Here is a 22929-nt window from a genome sequence, read left to right as displayed (position 1 = left end):
CCTCACAGCATCTTTCCTGCACGATCAAGGGGAGATGGTGCTTTCTGGTGCTTTACTTGTGCTGATAACACACATTCTTTTCTATTGCATGTTATTTTCTGAGCCTGGTTTTCCGAGATAATTAGGATCACACAGTCACTTTGTCATTTCTTATTCTAATGACTTTTAAACCTATTGGCCAAATTCTGCAAAACTTGGTTTTTAGAGGCCATGCAGGCGTCATGTAAAGAGGTGGGGAACGTCCCTTCCAGCTCCTCCCGACAAAGGAAAACTTGTGGCATTCTTTGAATTACCAGAGATTCCAAGACAAAAAGGGGGAGGAAGTAAGAGTCAAAAATGCATTTAAAATAGCTTGTGTTAGTATCTCAAAACACAAGGGCAAATACACATCTAACTCTGGTAATTCTCCAAGGAACATCTCAGTTCTCAGCACGCAGAGGAAACCTGAAGAGCACATATTAATGTGTGAATGAAACGCCTCCTTCAACTCCGTAACCAGCCTCTCCCCTTCCCCGACAATGAGGCAATATTTCCTAGAGGGTGTAACGTTTGCCGAGAGTATTTGCAGCCCGGCGGTTGCGACACGGGGCCGGGGAGGTGAGGTTGGGTGGGTTGGCCATGGGAGGTCACCCGGGGAGGGTGAAGGTAACGCAAGGTTCACAAGGCCTGGAGCTGATCCCAGGCATTGTGATCCACCAGGAAAACCCAGAGAACGTTCTGGAAGGTCACAGTGTCCCCAGGGAGCAGTGCCAGGGCATTCACATCAACTCGGCCACACTGGAGGACACAGGGCCAACCCGGAGAGGTCGAATCGCAGCCAAGTTCCACCCGCCATTGACTTTTCCCTTCGCTTTTAGGTGGGGGAGTTACCGCACCAGAAAACACTGCTGGGTTTTCATTTTCACTCCCTCGTAGTTTGAACCGTGAGGAGCTGTGTGTGTTCACTGCAAGGGGATCTCTCTCCTTAACATCTCGTCTTTTCTTTTAGTGTCTAGGTCAATAATCAACCTGTTGTGTCTGCAGCTGGAAGCGTGAGAGCTTGAAATTAAGCACAGACCTTCCCAAACTTTATCTTCTGAGGTTAACCCTGGAGATGATCTACTCTTTGTGCATATCCAGCTGAGGTCATTCAAAAACACACCTTATTTTTTACTCCTGCATCTCAAGGACAGAAAAATCTGTACTTAAGGCTACATAAATAGGCCTTTCTATCTTTATATTTTTGACTGAGGCTCCGTAAGTGTCAAAATCCTTTATTATTTCTAGTTTGGGAGCACACAGTGGCTGACTAAAAACAAAAATCAAGGTCCCATTGTTTTAGCTCCTTTTCAATACACTCTGGTAGCAAATGGTCTAATAAAAACAAAAACGTGAGGGAGGAGAGGCTGCTATGGAAACAGCGATTTGTCAAAGTCTTGAAATGTTTGGAATAGTCGTAGAACTGGCAATGGATCCGCTTCATTTGGTAAGAATGAAGTTTTGCGGAAACACCCAAAAATAGGGAGTTGTTTCTTTTCTGTGCTCATCCTCGAATTCTCAGACTCCTGGATCAGCTCCAGCACTCGGCACTAACAAAGTCCTGAGCTTTGCAAATTCAGTCTCGGAAAGGAAAACTGCATTATATATTAATATATATTACATTCATATAATATATTATATTGAATAGATATATTTTCATCTCTTTAATCTGTTAGTGATCAAGAATGAAATTGGGCTTTGCTATCTGGAGCAGAACGAGCAGCGGGGGTGCCTCCAGCAGAGGTGAACCTCTAACACTCAAGGGAGCAGCAACGTGCCAGCCAGCAGGCTCTGAAAACTGATTTTCCTGTGTTCCTGTTAGTCGATTCTGCTCTGAGACACATGCAGTGATTTGCTCACAGCTGCCGTGGGGCGGCTTTATCTAAGAACACGCATTTTTAGCAGCAGAACCCCAGCGCGATCCCCGGCAGTAGCCAGGCAGCTGTTGCCAGGGGACCAGCCCGCGTCTGTAGCGCTGAAGGATTTCTGACCCTCCCAAACGGAATCTCCATGTATAAAGCAGAAGCCGGTTTGGCTCCTGAGCCTTCACTTGCTGTTGCGAACCCACCGATCTCCAGCAACCAACCTACAGCTCTCCCGGAGCAAAACCTGCTCGGTCACGCGATGGTTTGTCCCTTTAGAAGCTGGTTATGGCCTGACTAGGAGTCAAGAGCAAGTTCTGCTAATGGGAGGCAGGGCAGAGAGCAGCTAAGGCTCTGTGGAAGTATTTAGAAACTCCCCAGCCAAGGTTAGAATTTCTATTACTTCTTTTTGTTAGCTTAAGATATGGGGTTAACCCCGGAATGAAGGGGCGAAAAGGCATGAAGCTGTGGCTGTACAGAATGCCTCTCTAATCCCCTTGAAGATGTGGTACAGAGAGATTTCTCACTCCAATTCTGAAGCCATTTTTTATCATCTAACGACAGCAGTGCCAACTTCTAAGCTAAACAGCTATTTGCCCCTGTATAATGATATTTTGAGTGAATTAGAAGCCGTGGATAGAAAGTAGAGCCTCTATATTCCCAGCTAAAGAACTATGTCAAGATAAAGATTCTGAAGAAATGAAGAAACTTCAGCAGATGGTGAAAAATGGCACCTATGATCAAGAGAGAAAATGATAACAGAGAGAAAGATACACCTTATGGATTTTCTCAGCTCACCCACGGCTCGGGCTGACGATGCCGTTCCCTTTTGCAGGCCAGGCAGAGATGGCTTTTGTGCCAACCAGGAGGAAAGAGGACACCCCATCCATGACGCAACAAGGGGCTGGATCCTCCTCAGCTGCCAGAGGTGAGTCTGGTGAGTTACCAGCCAACAGAACTTTCTTGCCAAAAAAGACCAATAGATGGTAAATCCAGCGATGGTGTTGAGGCTGATGACAACAGTGCATCAGATGCCACATCTGAAAATGTATGGTTTGCCCTTTTGAGGTCCTTTACCAGCAACTGTATTCAAAATAAAGCAGGCCCTTACCTTACAGAATGTTCTTCTGCAACAGCCGCCTTCCTAGCTATGGATTTTATGGAGATCCCAGGTCATCTGAAGTTTCTCAGTTTCCAATTTTGCAGCTACTTGTACCAGCTCTGAAGTGGAGCTTGACAGAGCCAAGCCTAGTGAGAACGGAACAGATGGTGAGGCACGTCCTCAAGAAAAACAGCCAGAAGAAGAGACACAAAAAGCACCAGTGGGACCAGGACCATATTTTTATATTGGTGGATCCAATGGAGCTGAGCTGTAAGTAGGTCCTCTCAGCAGACTCATATAAAAAGTAGTATGGCCTTATATGAAGTCAAGCAATATTATCCATTGGCCTCATAATTTTCCTTTGATTTGCTGCCTTTTTGGAGTGGGAACCATTTAAAGAAAATTCCAATGGAAAGTATCCACTGGAAGGCCAGCCGTGGCAAAGCAGCAAACCACTATATCTTTGTACAGAAACAAAATACTCGTATTTGTTTAATGACAGTTTCTCTGTTGGGGCTGTCAGCACTAGAGCTGGGAACCACTGTTGTTGATCAACATTCTGTTGTGCTAAATGTCAAACAAGCAAAAAATAAGAACAGATTTATGTCCAAGAAAAACTGTCAGATCAGAAGTTCTGTTTATTTATTAGGAGTTCAAGGGATAGGAGCTAATTAAATGTTTGTTAATAAGAGGGTTAATACTTTGCTGTTTGGTTTTCTCTATGCAGAGTGAGCATCTATTGCCAGAGCAGAGGCTGGCAGCGGATCTATGACGACAGAAGAGAGGATTATGCTCTGAAATGGTGCGAAACCAAGTCCCGAAAGACCTATTGCCGTTTCAAAGAAGGTAGAGGTGCCCGTGGGCCCCGGGTGGGAGAGGGAGTGGGAAAAACTCGAGAACTTGGGACTATTTTTTGTTCTCCTGCAGGTGAACAGCTTCTCTACCAGATTCCCAACAACGGAGTCCTCACCAGTAAGATTGGGCTTTTGTGCTGCCTGAGAGAGCAAGAGCGGACAACAAAAAAGATCAGCCGGAGCTCTAATGCCAAGTAAGAGACCTCAGCTCTTTGGACCTTGACCAGAAACGCCAACAGAAAGTGAGAACACATAAACAACGGACCAGTTTCTTCTGGATGTGTAACAGCACAGGATATAAAGTATATGGGGTTTTATTTCTTTCTTATCTTCTAGAAAAATCACTTTTCTTCCAGAAGTACAAACATCAGAGGCAGAATTTCTTCTTTCTCTATGTCTGGACTTACAAGAGTGCCAGGTTCCCCAAAAACAACGGTCACAGTCATTCCCCACTTTTGGGTACATCGCCCTACTTCTTGTGCCCTAGACAATGTAAATATAAGATTATTGCTGTTTCTTCTCCTTTATTTTGGATATACCAAAAATCAAATGGCAATCCCATACCATGGTTCCCTTCAGCCACCTCAAAAACATTGAGTGCATGAAGAGCGCCTTAAGGTTAACATACATTCTTGAAAGTTTATAGGATGAGGTAGCTCAGGAAGAACATACAAGAAACACACAAGCAGGGAAAAAAAAAACCATCTCTGAAGTTCCTCCTTGCAATCGTCCTTTCCGAAAGCAGCAGAGGAATGAACATGTTGGATGGGGTTTTCAATCTGGATTTGATTCTCCCATAGGTTACTGAAGATGGAAGAATTCTTCCCAGAATCTTTTCGCCTGGACTTAAAAGACGAGAGAAATGCCTTTTTTGGGCTTTGTAAAGGTGAGCTGTCTTAATCATGGTGGCAATCAATTTAAATAGCTACGCGATCCTCTGAAATGTTCATCAAAGTATATGCAGTGATAATAATTGGTATCTATAAGCACTTGTATGTACATACACACACAAATGTTCACGTGAGCAGCTTCGTACCACACACGTTACTGTAACAGAGCTGTCCTCTCTGCAGAAGAACAGATATGGATCTGCAAACCGAGTTGCTCCAACCAAGGACGAGGAATTTTCCTGCTCAAGAACGCAACTGCTGTCCATACCCTCCAAGCCAAGCTCCTCAGCACTGAGGAACATCTGCTCAGCAAGAAGATGCCCTACAAGTTTCCCCAGGCAAGAATAGTGCAAAGGTAGGAATGAAAGCCTGAGAATTAACATGCAAGTAGTGTGCTTGATTAAGCAGACCGGCCACAGGGAGCTGAATTGTTCCCTAGGTATTTAATGTGGTTGCCCCACATCTCATCGACCTGTGAGACTCCATTCTGTGGGACAGAGGAGGTTTCTCTGGTTAGTCTGTCTCGCATCTGCGCTTCACCCATTTCAAGGTAGATCTTTGTCATCAGAAAGATCCGAGTTTACCTCTGTCTGGAAATTTCAGGATGACTTTCAAAAGGCCAGATGCTGCAGCTCTATACATAAGTACACACAGCTCTATATGTAAAACCTGGTGCAAAGCAATTTGAATTAGACGTTATCCCAGCTCCTTAGACAAAGGCAGCATGTTACAAATTGTACAGCTGCAATATCTGTTCCATGCAATCTAAAAAAGCCTCTCAAATATATTCTCTGCCTCAATGCTGCAAAAGTCTAGACCTCAATCAATAGGCAGTGGCCAATGGTTGCTAAAACTTTGGGTTGGGGTTGGTTTATTTTTTATTCCTTGCACGAATAAAGCAAACATGCAGGTTCTTCTTTGTAGAATATAGACCCTGTAATCACCAGAATGTTTTGTAAAGGAGAAGAACAGCAGAAAAAAGAAGGAAACAACACTCTGAAGAACAAGGCTCCATATTGCTTTGAAATCTGCTGTTGGCATTGATTGTTTTAACAGCATATCCTTGTTATTTCTACGGACATACAGCGACCTTTGATGATAGAGGGAAACAATCCCGGGTTGCATCACTCTGGCAATAAAAGCATTGGTGCTGTATGAAGGGCTCTTTGTGTTCAGACATAAACTCTGTATATTCTCCAGTAAATATTAGTAAATCTTTAATTACCTCCTGCCCCCCAGACTGGCACAGCTTCTGTTCCTCCCCAAAGGAGCTGTTCTGGGCATGTTTATCCTCTCCTAGATGCGCCCTCTGCTGCCACTCCCTTAAAAACAGCGTTAAAAAAGGGACAAACAGCTCAATTCCGTGATTTAAATGAACGGCTGCAGGGCTTGGTGTGAGCTCTGAATTGTCTTGTATCACGGTGACATGTAGGTGACATCTGTTGTCATTCTGCCCTGGCAGGTACATTCACCAGCCGCTGCTCCTGGAAGGGAAGAAGTTCGATGTCCGCTCCTTCCTCCTCATCGCCTGCACGGCCCCGTACGTGTTATTTTTCGCCCAGGGTTATGTCCGGCTGACCTGTGTCAATTATGATGCGGCTTCTGATGATCTGACTGTTCATCTGACCAACCAGGTAAAATAAGTGCGTTTCGTTCAGAAGAAGGAGAGGACGTGGCTGACAGAGATGGGAAGGAAAAAAAGAGACTTTGAAAAGGCTAAAAATAAATTCCTCATGCACAAAATCCCTGCACCCAGGCAATGGACGTAGGTTTAAGTCAGACACAGCAATGAGGCTGAACGGGAGCAGAATCGGATCAGGTTCTGCTCTCTGCCATGGACCAGTTCGCTGCTTATCCTGACCAGTTCTCTCCCTGGGCCTCTGTTTCCTGCCGTTATTCTCTCATTTATCTGTACATCATAAGCTTCTTAGGGCGAGAAGCCTCGATTGCAGCTACCTAGCACAAAGGAGCCTTAATCTCGGCGGAGGATTTTGCTGATCCTGTTGTGCTTAAATGCAACAGTCATAATGATGTCAGATGCAGATGGGTTCTTCAAGAACCAGCATTCTTAAATCTCCATCTTTGCTTGTCTCGCTTCTAAAGCGAGAGCTCTAACAGAATGAGACCATCCTGCCTTGTACCCTTATACATCTCTTCCCATACAAAAGAGAAACCTTCCTTGCTCAGCTCTGCCTGAGTTTTTACTTCCAATGAGGCCCTTCAGTCATTAGAACCGGCCCTGATGAAAGAGAATTGAAAGAATCATAAGGAAGAAAACAGTTTGCTTGTGAAGCCCTTCTCCCAGCATAATGCAGTGTTCCGAGAACTAACGAAATTTATATTACAGAGGTATCAGACAAACCCACTTTGCTTGGACTTTTATGGTTCCTGCAGCAATGCAACTCGGGGCAGCAGATCAGAGCTGCTCCCTGCAATATATGCTATTATCAGTACACACTTGTTTTCCTGGCATGGTTTGTTTGCTCAGCTAGAGAGCTTTCCACCCGGGAATTCAGGTGCCGGGGTAGGATCCCATGGCACAAGTGATGTTAAACAAAGGACAGGTGTTTACCAGCAGAACAGAAATTATCTGGGTTGCTGCTGGGAGGAGGGAAACTAGATTTACAGGAGCAGCTGGTAACAGGCCAGGCTTTTTCAAATTACACTTGATTCTGCTCTCATTCCCTTCCTACCTTTCATCCCACCAGGAATCAGGTATTTTCCTACAGTATTTCCAAAAGGCAGCAGGGACAGCATCACTGAAACTCTCCCACCTCATGGTAACTGTCCCACCAATGGAGCTGCAGCCATGCCCAGCTGTTCACAGGGAAGGGGGAATTTGGCTTTGGTTGAACAATGTGAACACCCCATTATTGATAAACTCCAGCTGACATAGGGGTTAATGAGACAGTGGAAGAGAGAAGCCCTCACCGTGGTTTCCTCTGCAGATCCATCCCTCCATCTATTCATCCATCCATCCCTCCATCTATTCATCCATCCATCCCTCCATCTATTCATCCATCCATCCCTCCATCCATCCATCCATCCCTCCCTCCATCTCTCCCAGGGAGACTCTCCTCTAGGACAGCACTAGGCAGATAAGACACTGCAACCTGATTTAGTCCAAAGAATATCATGACTATGACTTTAAAAACATCTCTGGGCTGTGGGGTATCTGCCACACAAGCTGGTTCGCAGTCACTCTTCACTACCAGAAATCTAATCCCCTCTTTGCTCTGTTCCCCACCTCTCAGTACATGCAGAAGAAGAATTCCCTGTACAGCCAGCTGAAAGACGAGACAGTGTGGCGGATGGAGCACTTCAACAGCTACGTTAATGAGAAGTTTGGAAAAAACGGTGGCCTCCCCAAAGACTGGGTTTTCACCGTGTTTACTGTGAGTGCCAGCAAGCGTTCGGTGTGCTGGGCTGCCCAATTAGGGTGGCAGAAATAGGGAGAAAACCCATCAGTTCACAGAAGCCCCCAGGGAAAACACATACACCGAGTTAGAAGGTATTGATGGTCCCATGGTAACCATTTATCTGCAGATTCCAAGCACCAAGGTGAAGACAAGAAGAGTTCAGTTGTAATAAAATGGGTGAACTGCTGAGAAAGAGAGTGTGGATGTAAATGCTAACTATAAAAATGCAATTACGGTCTTCACATTCCTGGCCCGGTGCTGTGGTCCTGCATTAAAAATTAAAGAGCTCTCCACTTTCTGTCTGATTTTGCCACATGAAAATCATGTCAGAGCCTTAGATCTTCTCTGATCACGGAGGAGACATAAGACCAGTGTAGAGAGGAGCTCGCTGGAGGCAGGGGGAGAAAACATCTCTAAACCTCCGACATCCAGCGACTCCTTAGAATTCGCGGTTACCAGTAACCCCCTCTGTGTGTGTCCATTTCAGAAGAGGATGCAGCAGATCATGCTGCAGTGCTTCCTGGCAGCCAAGCACAAACTGGACCGCAAACTGGGCTACTTCGATCTCATCGGCTGCGACTTTCTGATCGATGAAAACTTCAAGGTACGAATACGATATTGTCAAATACTAAGTACGGTATTGGCCGAATTTCTAATGCCAACAGTATAGCAGAGTGGGCAGAATTTTCACATGGAGTTTCTGGTGGGAAATATGGCAATTTTAACACCCGTTCAGTTTTTTCTTTCTCCTAAAACATGCCAGATGGTCAACCAGCATAAATCAGTGTGTGATGCCTTGAACATCACATTGAGTATACCAATTTTCACTAGCTGAGTATCTGTCAAAGGCAACTCACCCTTCCCATTCCGAAGAATTGGTCATGATCGATTCAGAAATCAGCACCAGCATCCCCATCTCCACTCCATGTTCACCATTCAGAAATCAGCACCAGCATCCCCATCTCCACTCCATGTTCACCATTCAGAAATCAGCACCAGCATCCCCATCTCCACTCCATGTTCACCATTTAGCAACAGGTCAGCGCAGCAAGTCTGTAAAATCTGTTAGAATCACAAATCACAGAGAGTGAATGAAACGCAGACAAGAAAAGAAGGAAGGGAAATGTTAAATTCAGTGTTTGAGGTGCTCTGAGGGCAGCACAGCCCTGCAAAAACACCTGCCCTAAGAACAGAAAACCATCTGGCGGATTCTGCTGTTAGCAAAGCAGAAAGGAGCTCAAACATATTCCAGCAAAGGGCAGCGGGAACAGCAAACCCTCTGAAAGAATGGAATTAACGCTCAGCAGCGGGCACGGCACCCAAACAATAACGTCCTTTGTGCAGGAAGGGAGAGTAAATGGCAGAGACACAGAAACTGGTGCTTCTCGGATTTCAGGGGGAATTGTCTTTTGCAACTGGCATGCAAAGCCTTGGCTGTGCAAACCGGGAGTAGGACAGAGGATCCAGTATCGCTCTGTCGTGCTAATTCCTACTTGGCTAGATAAAACCAACAGTGTTTAAAGCCCATTGCGTCCCTGGGTGTTTTACATACAGACACGTAAACAAAATCTGTTTGTTGGTGAGTATTGTCTATAAGAATGATGAGGGTTTCTGGACACGGGCTTGGCTGTCAGATCCCTTGAAGCCTCTGGGAACGTGGACCAGTGTCCCCGTCCTCCCTGAGACCCCAACAGGATGTTTTGCTCCAGCAAAGAGCCGCAAAGTTAAATGAACTAAATACTTTTTGATCAGAAGCAGAAGAAAACTCTGGCTCTATCGTGGATTTCCTGCACCCAAAAATCTCTTATATCCACCTGCATCAGCTGGGAAAATGCCCTTGTGACAGGTCTCTGTCTGCCACCCACCAAATCAGCACATCCCATCACCCAACGCTCCTTTGAAAGACCCTGAACTGCTGCTATGAGGATGGTTCTACAGCAACGAGACCACAATGGTGACCGAACTAGAGGATAATAAAAGCATTGAGCAGATGCTGATGCTGTGTCTAGAACCATACAAATAAGAAATGAGGCCTCAGCCCCGGTGTGGTGCAGGATCTGGCCACAGTAGGCGTGTTGTTCAAGGAACAGAAACCATGGAATCCCCAAGAACCAGCCCGAGCAGCGTTTCTGACCCAACCACAGGGCGCTCAGGGTCGAAAATCTGAAGAAAAGGAACAGTCCATGGTAAGGAAGCCAAGAACAGACATTCCAGCTTTTGGTTTCCTTTCTTTGTTGTATTTTTGCAAGGAAATTTCGAGCAAGGCACCTGCATTCTACATGAAATTCCTATGAAAGTTATGGGTATTCATCCAGACCTTATTCTCTCTGCTCTTCCTGAAATAGAGCTGAGGACGTTTGTTAACTTGCCCTGGTTGTTGAGAGGGTTCAGAGCATATAAAACACATAAAAGACATTCAGACAGCACAATAGCGGGGACATGGACAATGAAGAGCCTGATAGATGTCACGGGGAACATGGCACTTTGTTTCAAAGGAGAAAACATCAAAACCTCATCAAGACAGTTATGAATGTTCATTGAGTTTGTCTGTCAGCACAAAATCTTATGGACTTTTAATAGGAAAAAGAAGACTCACGAGAATGAGTTTGCCAAGAAAAATGTACGTAGCCGAGGTGCCCTCTGTTGGCATCTGCAAACAAGGTTTGAGCAGCTAGTCCAGTTCTCTAGGAAAATAAAGACATTTCACCGCCCTCACCAGCTTTTCATTTGTTTAATAAAGTATTTCAAATGAGTGAAAATTACTGTCGTATTTTATTCTCAGCAAAATAAAGTGCCAAGTGAAGGCTGTCATGTAGCTAAAACCTACCCAACTTCATTTCTCAGGTACTTACAATCAAACTCGCTGCTGCTTCAGAAAAGCAATAATTTTATAATTATGTTTAACAAACAATTAAAAGGGAGTAAAATTCTCCTGGGGCTGTCACCTGATTAAACATCCATCCTTCGATTAAACATCCTTTCCTTACAAATCACAGAATAGTTCCTACATGTGTTCTATACAAGATGCAGCACCATATGGCGGAGGCAGAAAGTGAACAGATGAATTTCTCTTGCTATGGGGAAAATAAACAGTAAACAGAATTACGCACAAGTTGGTTGGTTTCACATGGATTTGCAACTGGACCATCACATTTTGTGGCTTGTAGCTTCAGAACTTGGTATTTCAAAGGGAAACGGAGATGAGACTGATGTAGTTTTGTAAAACTAGTATTTTAGATGGCTTCTAAAAGGCTGAATCTAAAGCTTCCCCAGGAAACTGAGGCTAAGGGTTCATTGAGAACTCAGCACCGAGTTTGCTTCATTTTGATGCCATGTCCACCTCAAATCAAAATGATTCCAAGATTCCTTATAACTTTGAGCTATTCAAAAAGCTCAATGAGACACTGTTATGGAAACTGGTATGTTAAAAAACACGGTACCTTTATAGAGCAGGAGTTAATCTAAAGAGCATCAGCTGGAGACACAAAATAACACATAGAGTCGTTCTCAAATAAGTTTGTGTGCAAAAAGGGATTTCGTCTAATTCCTCCACTCCCTATGAGAATTCTGCCCCACCTGAATTCTGTGTTATGGGATTTATCAGCACTCCCACCTCTCAAGGTGTTCACCAGGTCAGTAAAGGGCATCGCTCTGACTCCAGCTGCGATTCCTGATTTGTACCCGTCTTTCCTAGGTCTGGCTTTTGGAGATGAATGCAAACCCCGCTCTGCACACCGGCTGCAGAGCCCTGAGCGACACCATCCCCGCCGTGGTCCACGAGAGCCTCGGTAATGGCCAGCAGCAGAAATCACGTCATTGCATTGCTCGTCAGAGGCAAGACTCTGCTTTCTATCAGCTCTAGGTCCGAACCAGCCTTTAAATAAAGATATCTCACTGCTGAGTTCATAAGCGATTTAGAAGGCATTAAAAATCCTGATCCATGCAGACCTAGACAAGCTACAGTCTCTTTAGCCACGAACCATTAGAAAGAAATAAGTGTTTAATTATTCAGTCATAATTATTTTAAAGAATATTTTCTTATAAATTTAAGTACAAAAGGCTAAATCTTAATACACAACCCTATGAACTGGACCTGCAGGTTTTTCTCATGCCTGTTGTTCTGGATGCGCAGGAATTTAAGCTGGTTTTTGCAGCATTCTATAGTGTGTTTAGCATGTCCCACTGTGCTGCACCAGCAGAGCTGCCAACCCTGGTGTGGACTATGCAAAGACTGAAAAAACCCTTACATGGTCTGATATACACAAACCAGAACTGGTTCTGCCTGGAGGACCAAAACCTCTTTCCCCTCTTACAGTGATATCACAGCAAATCCATGTATGAAGCAGTAAAGTGTCTGTACGCAAGGTATTAGCAATACCCTACTAATGCTTATGTACATGTGTAGTTACCTTCCTGTGCATATGTATGTTCATTTTGGGGTGTATTCATATCCTATATTGCATTGCAAGCAGTTTAGCAATATTTTTCCTACCAATCTCCTTAAATGTTTCCAGTGGAGCTGAAGCAAACGCAAGAATAGTTTAATGTTTGAGTTGTTTTTAAATTGTCTTAATAGTAATAGTCGACACAGATCATAGGTTGGAAACCACCTCTCCCCCATCTTCCTCCTCCCCACGCGCACACAACTTTGTGAAAACTCGGATGGATTTTATTGTTAGGAGTGGTTTGGACCATCTCACAACTGCATCTTCTTTTCCAGATCTGGTTCTGGAGGTTTTCCACAAGTGCCTCAAAGGCCGGCGTGTTTTGCCCTTGGAGACTCTTTGCCGCTTTGTGCTGCTGTATCACGAGGATGCTGCAGAGATGAGGCGGCCGCTCCGGACCGCTCCGTACATGGGCAGGTTTCTGCGGCCCCGCACGGCCGGGACCAGCCCCCCAAAAGCCCCCAGGAATTCTTCCAAGAAACTTCATCATTCTAGAAGGAAAGATTCCAGAAAGAACTGTCAACAAACTGTCCTAACTGTACCACACGTGCAGCTCTTCCATGGGAAAACCCTCTGAAGAGAGAAGGATTCCACGAGCTCGGAAGACATACAAATAAAAGATAAACTTGATTGCGCTCTGAGTGTCTGGCTAATTTCCATCATATCTAAACCAACAGGTATCAACCTCGACTGGGGGACATGTAGTTATTACCTCTAGAAGTATTTAGTTCTACCCATAGGTACCAACCTCAACTGGAGGACCTGTAGTTATTACCTTTAGAAGTATTTAGTTCTACCCATAGGTATCAACCTCAGCTGGAGGACCTGTAGTTATTACCTTTAGAAGTATTTAGTTCTACCCATAGGTACCAACCTCAACTGGAGGACCTGTAGTTATTACCTTTAGAAGTATTTAGTTCTACCCATAGGTATCAACCTTGACTGGAGGACCTGTAGTTATTACCTTTAGAAGTATTTAGTTCTACCCATAGGTACCAACCTCAACTGGAGGACCTGTAGTTATTACCTTTAGAAGTATTTAGTTCTACCCATAGGTACCAACCTCAGCTGGAGGACCTGTAGTTATTACCTTTAGAAGTATTTAGTTCTACCCATAGGTATCAACCTCAGCTGGAGGACCTGTAGTTATTACCTTTAGAAGTATTTAGTTCTACCCATAGGTACCAACCTCAACTGGAGGACCTGTAGTTATTACCTTTAGAAGTATTTAGTTCTACCCACAGGTATCAACCTTGACTGGAGGACCTGTAGTTATTTCTAGAAGCGTTTAGTTCTTCTGCAGAAAGTAAAACTATATCCAAAAATTATAGGAAAGCCGCAGAAAATGAGAACAACCGTTGTCACGTTACATGAACAGTCGTGGTGCTGGAGGATGCTGTTCTAGGCTACAGCAACTAAACTTGCTGCACGTAATTTGCAACACTGTGCTCATGAGAGATATTAGAAAAATTAGTGTTCGTTCTGCTATATTAGTTTTTAAAAATAATCCTTTTAGTTACAGTCACAAAATAAAGAGTTTATGACTCAAACTATCACACAAGGGACTCGCTGCAACATCCACCAGGGTCACCAGGTGGCAGGATGACACTGCCCATGCAAACATACAACTTACTTTTCCAACAATTTTAGAAGAAGATAAAATCTCCAAGAAGCACCAGAAATTCCGAGTGTCTTTTCCTGGTGCTTTTAAGAACTGAGGATCTCTGCCAGGCTGGGCTGAAACCGGGCAAGAAGTTGGGAAGTTATTTGGGGAAACAGGTGTGTAATCACACAATGGCTTAATTTCCCTTTCCTTGGGAAACAACAATAAAAAAAAGTCAAGCAAAAATAAAATCTTGTTATAGACATTTCATGAGATGTAAATGATTTGAGGGAGGAGCCTTGTTTAACCTACAGTCCATACAGAGATCAGCCCGCTGTTCAAATCAGAACCTGAAAACCCCAGAAACTCTGGGATTTGAGCTGAAAATTCAGCCGTGATCTGACTCAAATATTGCGGTGGCTGCATCCTGATAAAATGAAGCCATCGTTTTCTCGGAATGGAAACTTCTACCCAGGGTTTTCTTACCAGCTTGCTGTTCTGAGCCAATAGCTTTCGTTTTCTTTGATGCAAAGGACTGCTCTTTCACCGAAATTCTCCAGGGCTTAAATGATTCACACGTGGGGTTTTTCCCTCTGAACTGGAGCTTTGAGAAGTCAGGAAATTGGTTGCTTTTCCCATCAAGAAGCCGCTGTACAGTCAGGGGGTTGGGTGAGCAGGAGGTGGAACTGCTCTCCAAGGCGGGCAAACAAACCCAAAACACCACTTCTGCAAGTTTCCAATGAATAATTCATCTCTGCTCAACATGTTCAAGTATTATCTGGCAGCAGCATCGAATATTCAACACCCACAGCTCAGAATCACAGAATCAATGTCAGGGATTGGAAGGGACCTGGAAAGCTCATGCAGTGCAATCCCCCCATGGAGCAGGAACACCCAGATGAGGTTACACAGGAAGGTGTCCAGGCGGGTTGGAATGTCTGCACAGAAGGAGACTCCACAACCCCCCTGGGCAGCCTGGGCCAGGCTCTGCCACCCTCACCAGGAAGAAGTTTCTTCTCAAATTTAAGTGAAACCTCTTGTGTTCCAGCTTGAACCCATTGCCCCTTATCCTATCACTGGTTGTCACCGAGAAGAGCCTGGCTCCATCCTCCTGACACTCACCCTTCATATATCTGTAACCATGAATGCGGTCACCCCTCAGTCTCCTCTTGTCCAGCTCCAGAGCCCCAGCTCCCTCAGCCTTTCCTCACACGGGAGATGCTCCACTCCCATCAGCATCTTGGTGGCTGCGCTGGACTCTCTGCAGCAGTTCCCTGTCCTGCTGGAACTGAGGGGCCACAACTGGACACAATATTCCAGATGTGGTCTCCCCAGGGCAGAGCAGAGGGGCAGGAGAACCTCTCTGACCTACTGACCACCCCCTTCTAACCCACCCCAGGTACCATTGGCTTCCTGGCCACAAGGGCCCAGTGCTGGCTCACGGTCACCCTGCTGTCCAGGATGCCTTAAAAACCTCCCCAAGATTTGCCACACGTTGCCAGGGGCACAAATTTCCACCAGACACTCCAATCTTTCATTCCTCAAATAGTAGCTCTGCTGATTTTTTTTTCCCCAAAAAAATGTTGCTGCTTTTCTGCCGTCATCAGGAACGGAAAAAAATGATCAGTCGCAGTTTCCTGCTATTTCGGTAGCGGAAAAGATGGTTTAGCCCCAGCCAGGAAATGCTAAGCCACTTGCTTAAAAAGGGAGAAAAAAGTGCAAGTGCACAGATCTAAAATTAAATGACACAAGCACCATGTCAGGGGTCCATTGCTGAAATAGTTCTGTGGGAGAGGGGAAGGGAATTGGGAAATGAAACTCAGTGTGCTCAAGAACACTGCGACAACCTAAAGAACAAAACCTCTCCTTCCCGATTTGCTTAGTTATATCACACAGGCGCTTCGTTCAGTGTGCAAGTTTATTTTACCTTTATGAAAGGTCACAATGGGAAATCTTGTTGAAAACATTAAAAAGCAAGAAGGGTCGAGACAGAGCTGAGAATAAACACACCAACATGGAAGGAGCAGTAAGAAGGGTCTTTAGTAGCCAGTGTTTTGTCTTCTGAGTATGTTAAATCCCACAGCAAAACTGCTGATAAGGCAGAGACAGTCTCACACTTTAACAAATGTATCCTACTTAATCCAGACCAATGCTTCCACCCTTCCCTGGCTGAATCTGCAGGGCACCCCAATTAAGAATCTGCACCATTCCCAAAGCAACAGAGGAAAACTCACCCTCTGAAAAGTGAATTTCACGTGGGGATACGGACAGGAAAAGCTGTCAGTAACACAAGAATTAACAGTAAGAGCATCAAAGAAGGCAAAAATACATTGAAAGTACTAATTACATGCATAACATCCTTTCCGTATTGAGAAATACCACTGCTCCTATTCTACATGAAGGTAAGGCGTAAGGGTGGGATAGAGTGAATGTTCTTCATAGCAGCTAGAAAGTGCGGGGCCAAGTTTGGGATTTGCACTGGAAACACAAAATATTGTGTTTATCTCAACCCATGAGTTTTCTCAGTGTGACTCTTCCCATTCTCTCCCCCATCCCAGCGCGGGGAGTGAGCGAGTGGCCGCGTGGGAATCAGCTGCCATGGATTAAACCGCAACACTGTCCCACTTCTTCGGCTTTTGCAACACATCTGGGGACGCACTAACTTCTGCTCCGCAGCCATTGTAATGTCACAGAGCCCTACTTAAACCAGCACGGTGTTCCAACTCGGAATAATCCCCTCTGAGTATTCAGTAAGGTGATTAGCAGAAATGTCATTATTCTGTTAGGATTTAATTTAGGAGCCCTGTGCTGGCTGCGTTATCCGTAAGGAATTGCGAGGAGGCTGATGTAATGGCTGCACGGCAACATATTTATAACCTTCCATGTGAAGGCTGAGTCAAACCGCATTTCTACCCAGAGCTGATCTAGTCATTGAAGAGTCTGCTCCAAGCAGCTTTCCCCAGAAGGAATCCAGAGCTTTCAATCTATTACTGCAGTCACAGAATGCGAAAATAATCATATAAAAAAGGCAAGTTTCAACTAGTTGAAGCCACAGGCTAAATTCTTATTTGAAATCAGTGTCAAGTCACACAAAGCAACCAACTCCAGCTAAAATGCTGCCCCTTTAAATTCAGGCAAGACAGTTAATTCCAGCCATGTTAGAGCTCTATAAGACTGAAAAAGCGTTAATCTAACATGTAAAAATATCCTCCGTAGTACAATTTTCAGTAAGGAGAATACCTTTCAGCTGCTGATCAAGTCACTGGAGCTACACTAGGATACACCAGCAGATGTTCTGCTGATTAAAAAGCATCGAGAAGAAATGTTGGGCTTTTCTCTGCTTTCCGCTGTTTTTTCCTACTCTATAAACTCTGGTGAAGAGACCATTAAACATCTTTCTGTAGACGGCGTGATCATTTGACCCTTTCAGAAGTCAACCTGTTGTAACTCAGTATTCAGTACCCAGGATTGCTGAGTTACAGAAGAGAAGGAAAATAAATGATATAATAATGTATATAATGATGCTTTACACACCCAGTCCCTCCCTTTGTTTTTTTTTTTTTGCTTAAAGCTGAGCTCATCTCCCCATTCTCCAGTACATCCCAATTCATCTCTTTTCACTGCGGGCTCTGGGTGTGGAAGTAGCAAGACTTCTCCTCGGGTGTTTTGTCTCCATGTTCTTCTTCTGGAAACTGGCAGCTGCAGGACTCTTCCCTCTGGTGTGAGAGTTGTCGAGCCAGAGGCAGCCTAGAGAAGTGATGTTCCAGATCTGCAGTGAGAACAAGCAAAAGCACCGCACATACAAGAGGTCTGTGAGCTGCCCCTGGTCTTCACCAACACGTCCCCTCTCTGGAGGAAAGGACCAAGATGCAGGTGATGCACCTTAGTGAAACCAACCCACCCGAAGTCAGAGAGTAAATCCGCATTTACTCTATTCATTCTACTTGATTTATTCCATTCTGGCTCTGAAAAGCCACCCAAAAGCGCACAAAGGTGAACTTACCGTCAACTGCGGGGTATTTCTCTTTCTTCAGGGTCCATATGCAGAAATGCAAGAGGAAGGTGAGCAGGATGAGAACAAACACGGCCACTGCAGTAAGGATGGCCAGGATGGTGGTGTAGAGAGAGTCAGTCGTCATCGGAGCTGCAATTAAATGTATTTATTAAAGATGAAGAAACCACACACACAGACTATTGTTAAAGGAAAGGCAAGGAAATTGAGATTAATTTCCTCCTTCCGTGGACAATAATTTTCCAAGGAAGAAAAAAACAGTGTGGGTATTAACAATAAAACTGAGATGCAGATCTAGCAAGCGCAGTTCAACGGAAAACTGATAATTTGCCCAGTAAGTGCGCTCTGTTTAAGGACAGTTGTTGGGCTTTTCTCTGCCTTTATTACCGACAGTGCTTTAATGGTGGAATCTTTGCCCGTTAGATCTACCTGTATTAATATTGCAAGAAACACACCAGTAATATTCAAAGCAAATTTTCACGATAGCGAACTCTGGGTGATAACTACACAGCAAGTCACCAACTGAAGAAGCAGAGAAAAGTTATAGACTCAAAGAAACAAATTATTGTGAGAAGGTACCTTGCTCCAAATCTTTACCAGGGAAACCACACACTGCGTTATGTGTGCTGTTGCCTTGCTTGATTGTGAGAAACCCAGATCTTTCACAACTAAAAGAAGAACAAGAGTCACATTTAGAGTGTTCCTGCCTTCCCCTCCATTCCTCTTCTTGGCTCCTTCCACAACTTGTCTCCTTTTTCTCTTTTATAGCAGTGCAGTTAAACCAAGATAACACTACATCACAATTGTTTCTATGCACAATTTTTAGCCTCTTTGTTTCAATCGATACCCCTATTTGGAACAATTTTGAATCAGTTTGAGCTGGACTTGGAAGAAGGTTGAACACACAGCAGTTTGTCTTGAATTCTGCTTTGAGACCTACTATTTATAAAGCCAAATGGAGAGAGAAATACCATCTATTGCTGAGTTTTAAAAATAATCATTTAATCTCACTGGGTATCTTGTCTTTGATTCAATTTTATTTCCTAATTTCCTAAACATTTTATTTCCTAATTTCCTAAACATTTGTTTCCAAAGTTTCCGAAGTGTCAATAAATACATACTCAGTCCAGTTTCGGCACCAGCCGTTCTTAACGTTGGAATAGGTTCCTATCTCACAGGGTTTACATTCGAACGTTAGGTCTATAGTGCCTGGAAGAAAAGAGAACAGGAATTATTAGTGATCAGTAGCTTCACAGAAAGATGGGGATAGAACAGACTAAAGCACGATGCATTCCCTCTGCGCTCTTTCTGCATTATCAATCACCCCCCGGAGAAACAGTTCTACACAATTCTTGCCACCTTTTTGCATTTTGGGACACATATGGGTGGGCTCCTTGGGGAAGAGGTATAGAAAATTCCATCTGACAGCAGCAGGCATGAAGTTAATAGGTAACACAGAATAAAAGAGCTTTCTACTGAGAGTTGTAGCAGCTTGGACGAAAAGCGATACTGCAAGGCTGAGCAGGAGAGCGAATATTTCCAATTTAGGAAGGGAAGAATTACAAAATAGGGACGCAGAGGTTTTAGTCAGAGGCCAGGGTACAAATGGCACTTCTCTCCGCATCGTGAGCCTTCCCAAAAGCAGGTTATAATAAGCGAAGATGACTGCCTGCTGCTCAGCCAGACACTTATACTGAACTCTGCCTTTTAGACTTTAGTTACCGCGCTTAACCAGCTCCTCGCCCTCCGCACATTCGGGCAGTTTTGTGCAGTAGCCACAGGAACGATCGGTGCAGCTGTAACCCTGGCGGCATCTGCAGTCCTGGTCCGTGATGTCTTGACATGGGTTGTCTCCTGCCAAGAAGAAAGAACTTAGACCTGGCCTTGCCATGGAGGCCAAAAATTAACGTTTGGCTTAACTGGCTGACACAGGTGGAATACTTCTTTACTGTGCTCTGCTGGAAAAAAAATGGATACCAGGAGGATGTCACCCCCATGTATACTGGATAAAGTCTAGCGTATGGAAATTTCCACCAGTACCTGCTTGCTAAACTCTGTTGGCAGAAGTGGGTCTCAATCCAAGCCATAAAGCCAGCACCCTTCCTACCCCATCCTTCTCTTTCTAGAAGAGTTCTGTTGTGAACTTGCCTACACTCCAATAATATCACCTATAATTCTGAGAGGCTGCTGGGTTCATGAAAACAAAGTACTGATCACATATACTGGTCCAAGCAGTAAACAGCGCCAGGCAGTTGGAAGCAGGTTAGGGAAAAGTGCTGTTCAACCAAAAAAATACAGAGGGGAATGCTGCCAAGGTCAATGGTGTATTTAAAAACCCACAGCGAGCAGCAAAGATCAAGCAAAGATGATTTCCTGAGGTCGGTGACGGAATTTACAGGGCCACCAGGGAACTGCCCACATCTTCCTCCACCCACCAGCCTCCAGAACTTAATGAAGTCTGGTGGCAAAAATGAAACAGCTCAGGGATGCTTTTTCTCCTGTGTATCACGAGCAGGTGAGTCTGGAGTTGATCCCCCCAACCAATGACTCTCCTACCTCGTCCTGAGTGACTTTATCTCAGTGGGAAGGGAAATCCCCTGGGGTGTCCACACGACTGAGGACTCTTGCTGTCCACCTACGGATGTCCCTGCTCATGGCAGGGGTTGGACTGGATGAGCTGTGGAGGTCCCTTCCAACCCAAACTGTTCTATGATTCTATGAAAGATTCAACTTCTCGGCCAGTCCTGTTGTTAACCCATGGGACAACAACACTGCCACGCTGGCTAGAAACCTGCAGCAACCCTGTTTCAGGACAAACAGAGAGAAAAAAGGTGTATTCCTCACTGTGGGTCATATCAACAAGATGCATGTTGCGTCCTGTTCAGCTCTGTCTCCCACTAAAGCAGGAAGAACAGTTTGATTGCACCTGGGACCATGGAAGGGTTGTTAGAATCACTTGTTCTGTCCTTCAGCCCAACAGGCACAGAAGCGTCACCCAGTCAGTCCTGCATCTCACTTGTTCCACCTTGAGCATCTTAATTTTACTTACGAGAACCCGTTATCATCTCACCACCAGCCTCAGGTCAGGCAAGGACACAGGTTAGAACAGGCTGCTGAAAGTACTGATCACCTTGCTGTTCATGGAGCCCTGGGACAAGCACAGCTCAGCTGAGCAGAGCACCTGAAGGGTGATGCTTCCTGCTCTCGGGGACAGCAAACTGCAAAGGACAAACTGCAAAGGGCATCCTCACCAAGAGCATCACTCCCTGGATTCCCTCTGAGGTCCCAAGGGCACAGGCAACCTCTGAAACCATGTTTGAATGGAGCCAGGGCTCAGAATCAGCATTAAGTGAACATCTTCTTTCATTGTGAGCAAGACGAAGCCACAGAAACTCAGCTTTCCCTTTCCCACTACAGAATGACAAGTATGAGCACATAACAAACCTGAAACATGAGTCCACTCTGAAGTTTACAGCCAAGGCACGTTGTGAATTTAAGGGGCAGGAGGGAAGCCCTTGCCAGTTTGTTTTGTTACTCAAGATACGTTTGCATACACACACACCCCTCTTCCACACTTGATCACCCTGGTTGGCACAAGGCAATACTGACAAACAGAAAGAAAACAGACACATCATTCCCTTACCCGCGGCTGAGTTGCACTTGGGGCAGCATTTCTTTTCGTCTTTACGGATTATCCTCAGCTCCCCATCCTGGCACGCTGTCCCCAGGCTTTGCTGTGGCCACAGCCACAGACACGCCAGCAGCAGCAAACAAGCTCGAACCCTGACGCGAGCGACCCTGTTCCTCCGCTCCGTCATGTCTTGAGCTGCGCAGCCCGAAAGCACGCGAGGGTGGGCTTGTATCAGGGCTTCCCTACAGAGGTGCTCTTCCTCCCGCCGCTGCGGAGGGCACCCCGCTTTTTGTGGCTGCACTCTTCCTGCTTCTCGAGGGGCGGGGAGGATATTTCTTTTTACATCATCAGATTCTTCGAACAGCAGAGCTCAGCAACCACGAGCCAGTGACTCTCATGAGAGGTCAGCAGGTTGAGGGCAACATGGAGCGTCATGTAATCTGATTTTTCAAAGGATTTTGCAAGTCGATATTGAAAATTAATGCAAATTAACAGGCTGCCCAGGGAGGTTGTGGAGTCTTCTACTCTGCAGACATTCCAACCCGCCTGGACACCTTCCTGTGTAACCTCATCCGGGTGTTCCTGCTCCATGGGGGGATTGCACTGGATGAGCTTTCCAGGGCCCTTCAACCCCTCACATTCTGGGATTCTGGGATTAAATTAGCATGTGAGCCTCAGCACTCTCAAACTATTTCATTCTTAGAGTTCCTAAGAATTTAGAAACCTTCAAGGATTTAATTCTCAGATTGCAAGGTATAGTGTTGAACCATCCACTCAGATTTTCTGCTTCTGTTAATTGTTTTCAGCCTCTCTCACTCTAGACCAAGAGACTCTTGAATTATTTTCCAGAGGTGATATAATTCCATATGGACACCATGAAATCAAGAGAAAGAACATTGTCTTCCCTGGAGGCTGCAAGATCAGCCCTGGTACCAAAACTGAACGTGACTACAATGGGCTCTTTAGAGACAGAAACAGCCCCTCTGACCCCCAGGCTCTTGGGATTTAGGCAAGAAAATAAAACTGCACATAGGCACAGAGCTGTTACCTGCTGCTGGGTTTCAATTCCCAAATGTCTTGCCTTACACAGACA

General features: G+C 45.0%; 2 protein-coding genes across 9 annotated transcripts; one reads left to right on the top strand and one right to left on the bottom strand.

The window, feature by feature from the left end:
- Positions 1–127: 127 nt before the first annotated feature.
- Positions 128–13225, top strand: TTLL10 (tubulin tyrosine ligase like 10). Of its 7 annotated transcripts, none has more exons than XM_021281847.2 (12): positions 128–857; positions 2716–2817; positions 3087–3252; positions 3710–3828; positions 3910–4030; positions 4637–4722; positions 4910–5081; positions 6189–6360; positions 7981–8121; positions 8633–8749; positions 11840–11933; positions 12866–13225. In XM_021281847.2, the coding sequence occupies exons 2-12, from the start codon at positions 2727–2729 to the stop codon at positions 13165–13167; spliced, it is 1581 nt and encodes a 526-aa protein (XP_021137522.2). In that variant the 5' UTR covers positions 128–857; positions 2716–2726; the 3' UTR covers positions 13168–13225. The 7 variants fall into 7 exon arrangements, with proteins under 7 accessions (XP_021137522.2, XP_021137525.2, XP_064893995.1 ...); XM_021281850.2 differs by having other exon boundaries at positions 133–857; positions 2716–2808; XM_065037923.1 differs by lacking the exon at positions 128–857 and adding an exon at positions 1537–2145.
- A 2872-nt stretch (positions 13226–16097) lies between these two features.
- On the bottom strand, positions 16098–22337 carry TNFRSF18 (TNF receptor superfamily member 18). 2 transcript variants are annotated; one of them, XM_021281971.2, is made up of 6 exons: positions 21849–22337; positions 19928–20059; positions 19327–19414; positions 18785–18873; positions 18197–18337; positions 16098–17940 (listed from the first exon to the last, which is right to left on the bottom strand). In XM_021281971.2, exons 1-6 carry the CDS (start codon positions 22021–22023, stop codon positions 17801–17803), a joined length of 765 nt encoding a protein of 254 aa, XP_021137646.2. In that variant the 5' UTR covers positions 22024–22337; the 3' UTR covers positions 16098–17800. The 2 variants fall into 2 exon arrangements, with proteins under 2 accessions (XP_021137646.2, XP_021137645.2); XM_021281970.2 differs by having other exon boundaries at positions 16098–17962; positions 21849–22320.
- Positions 22338–22929: the final 592 nt, after the last annotated feature.

The sequence above is a fragment of the Columba livia genome, chromosome 21, assembly GCF_036013475.1.
Source record: "Columba livia isolate bColLiv1 breed racing homer chromosome 21, bColLiv1.pat.W.v2, whole genome shotgun sequence".
Classification (NCBI taxonomy): domain Eukaryota; kingdom Metazoa; phylum Chordata; class Aves; order Columbiformes; family Columbidae; genus Columba; species Columba livia.
Note: the sequence above shows the minus strand (reverse complement) of the source record. Positions and strands in the feature narration are given on the sequence as shown.